The 1984-nt window shown below is 32.0% G+C and overlaps 1 protein-coding gene across 3 annotated transcripts in view; it reads right to left on the bottom strand.

The window, feature by feature from the left end:
* LOC106104786 (chymotrypsin BI-like) overlaps positions 1-1984 on the bottom strand; it is a 7582-nt gene extending 5598 nt beyond the window's left edge. For all 3 annotated transcript variants that reach the window (XM_013284920.1, XM_013284921.1, XM_013284922.1), the window contains exon 1: positions 1896-1984. In XM_013284920.1, coding sequence (XP_013140374.1) covers positions 1896-1940 — 45 coding nt within the window. In that variant the 5' untranslated portion in view covers positions 1941-1984. The remainder of the gene's footprint in view (positions 1-1895) is intronic.

Here is a 1984-nt window from a genome sequence, read left to right on the forward strand (position 1 = left end):
TGCTAAGATGTTAAAGCGGGCACTACAACTGTTAAATACTTGTAATTAAAAAGTATAAATAGCTATTAAAATAATTTCTGTAATCGGCCAGTTGTTGAGTTTATCCGTTACATAGAAAAATACAAATCTTTCCTCTTCATATTAGTAAAGATTGTAATTAATTAAAAATGTGATTAGATAAATTTGCTGACTACAAACTACATTACATATAGTATGATAATTCTGATAACGCCTTATTTTTGACACGATTCATTACACACTAAAAATTAATGATTAGAAAATATTCAATATTGATTATATAAGTATTTATATAAGGGGAAAAGATTTATTTGCGCTATGAAACTACACTTTAGTATAACTAAATTGTCCTTTACTTCTATGAAATAAGAATCTGCTATTTTCTTTCAAATTAGGTCTTATTATTTGCACCAATAGGCACTGTAAGCGAGTAGGCGACTAGTACTAAGCTAAGTTCTTAGCTATTAAATAGCTTCTGAAAGCTTAGCCTATAACCTGTTTATACTCAGTTCTGACAGTTTCATCTAAACAATGTAACCGTAAAGTAAAAACTGTACATGTGGGCAAAACTTTAAGCGACAGTTGAACTTTTGGATTAATCCCAACCGTCACCCCGCTCTGTCCCCACTTGAGACCAGATGAGAATAAAAACTTTCATCCGTCCCACCTTATGCGACGTGACGGTTGGAACTTATTTTATTTCATAACGGTTCCATCTGTCACCTTATTGGTGTTAGTGAGACTAAAAAGTGGGACGGGACGGGGACGGGGGATAGATCGGGGTGACGGTTGGGATAATCAGAACTGTTCAGTTATAGTATCTTAGAAATGCAGTTTAATTGAACACTAATGTCTGAACGTACGTAACAAGTACATTTTAGGTTTATTTTGCGTCTAACACTGGCTTCAATTCAAGGGCAAACTGAACGTATGTGTAAAGTTCTAAGTTCTTTATGTTTCTAAAATACGATAGTTTACAAAAGTACCATCGTTAAGTTGCATTTGGCGTCATGATCCCGAATCTCGCAGAATTAGTTTGTGCTATATATTACGAACCTGTACAAGATTACGTATTAACATTGTTATCTCTTAATTCTAAAGATAATTTTATAAATCTCTTGTCTGCAACATTATGTAATCTTTAATTTACGTTTTTAGGTAATTAGCTGATTTTATAAAGAGGAAAGATAAGTTTTATATGTAAAGAAAAAACTCAAAACTAATGAATTGATTTTAAAAGTTCCTTTACCAGAAAGCTACGTGTACTTTTGTTAGTGGACGCCTACGGTAATATTTCCACAGCAATCCTTACGACTTATAGTTCTTTCATGTTAGTTTTAAGATAAATTATCACACTATCCGTATATCCATTGTTTGTCAAGCTAAAACGAAGAGTTTTTATTATTCGTAACGATTTATTAACACTTTAAATGGTCGCCTTGTGAATTCACTTTCGTCATAACTATAGTACGATCGTGTTAACAAACGGCGTCTTAAATTATAACCCACGCTCACTTCACCATGTTATCTATATTATAAAGGGGAAAGATTTTTATTTTTGTATATATTGAAATAACTTAAAAACTACTGGGCCGATTTTAAAAATTCTTTCACCGTTAGAAAGGTAATATATCTGTGAGTAGTCTATATATTATAAGGAGGAAAGATTTATATTTTTGTATTTTTGTATGTATTGAAGTAACTCAAAAACTACTGGGCCGATTTAAAAAATTCTTGCACTATTAAAAGCTTCTTATCAAAGTAATATAGGCTGTATTTATACTATTTTAATTTCAAACGGACGAAGTCGCTAGCAACAGCTAGTATTATATAAAGTAATATTATATGATTTTAAGACTGTTTATAGTGTTTCTTACCTGGACAGCAACAGCGAGGGCGAGTAAAGCGATTGCGAACTTCATGTTGGAACAACGTACGAGCCGGGAGTAATTTTAATTAATGATAA

This window comes from Papilio polytes, unplaced genomic scaffold, assembly GCF_000836215.1.
Source record: "Papilio polytes unplaced genomic scaffold, Ppol_1.0 DF823399.1, whole genome shotgun sequence".
NCBI lineage: Eukaryota > Metazoa > Arthropoda > Insecta > Lepidoptera > Papilionidae > Papilio > Papilio polytes.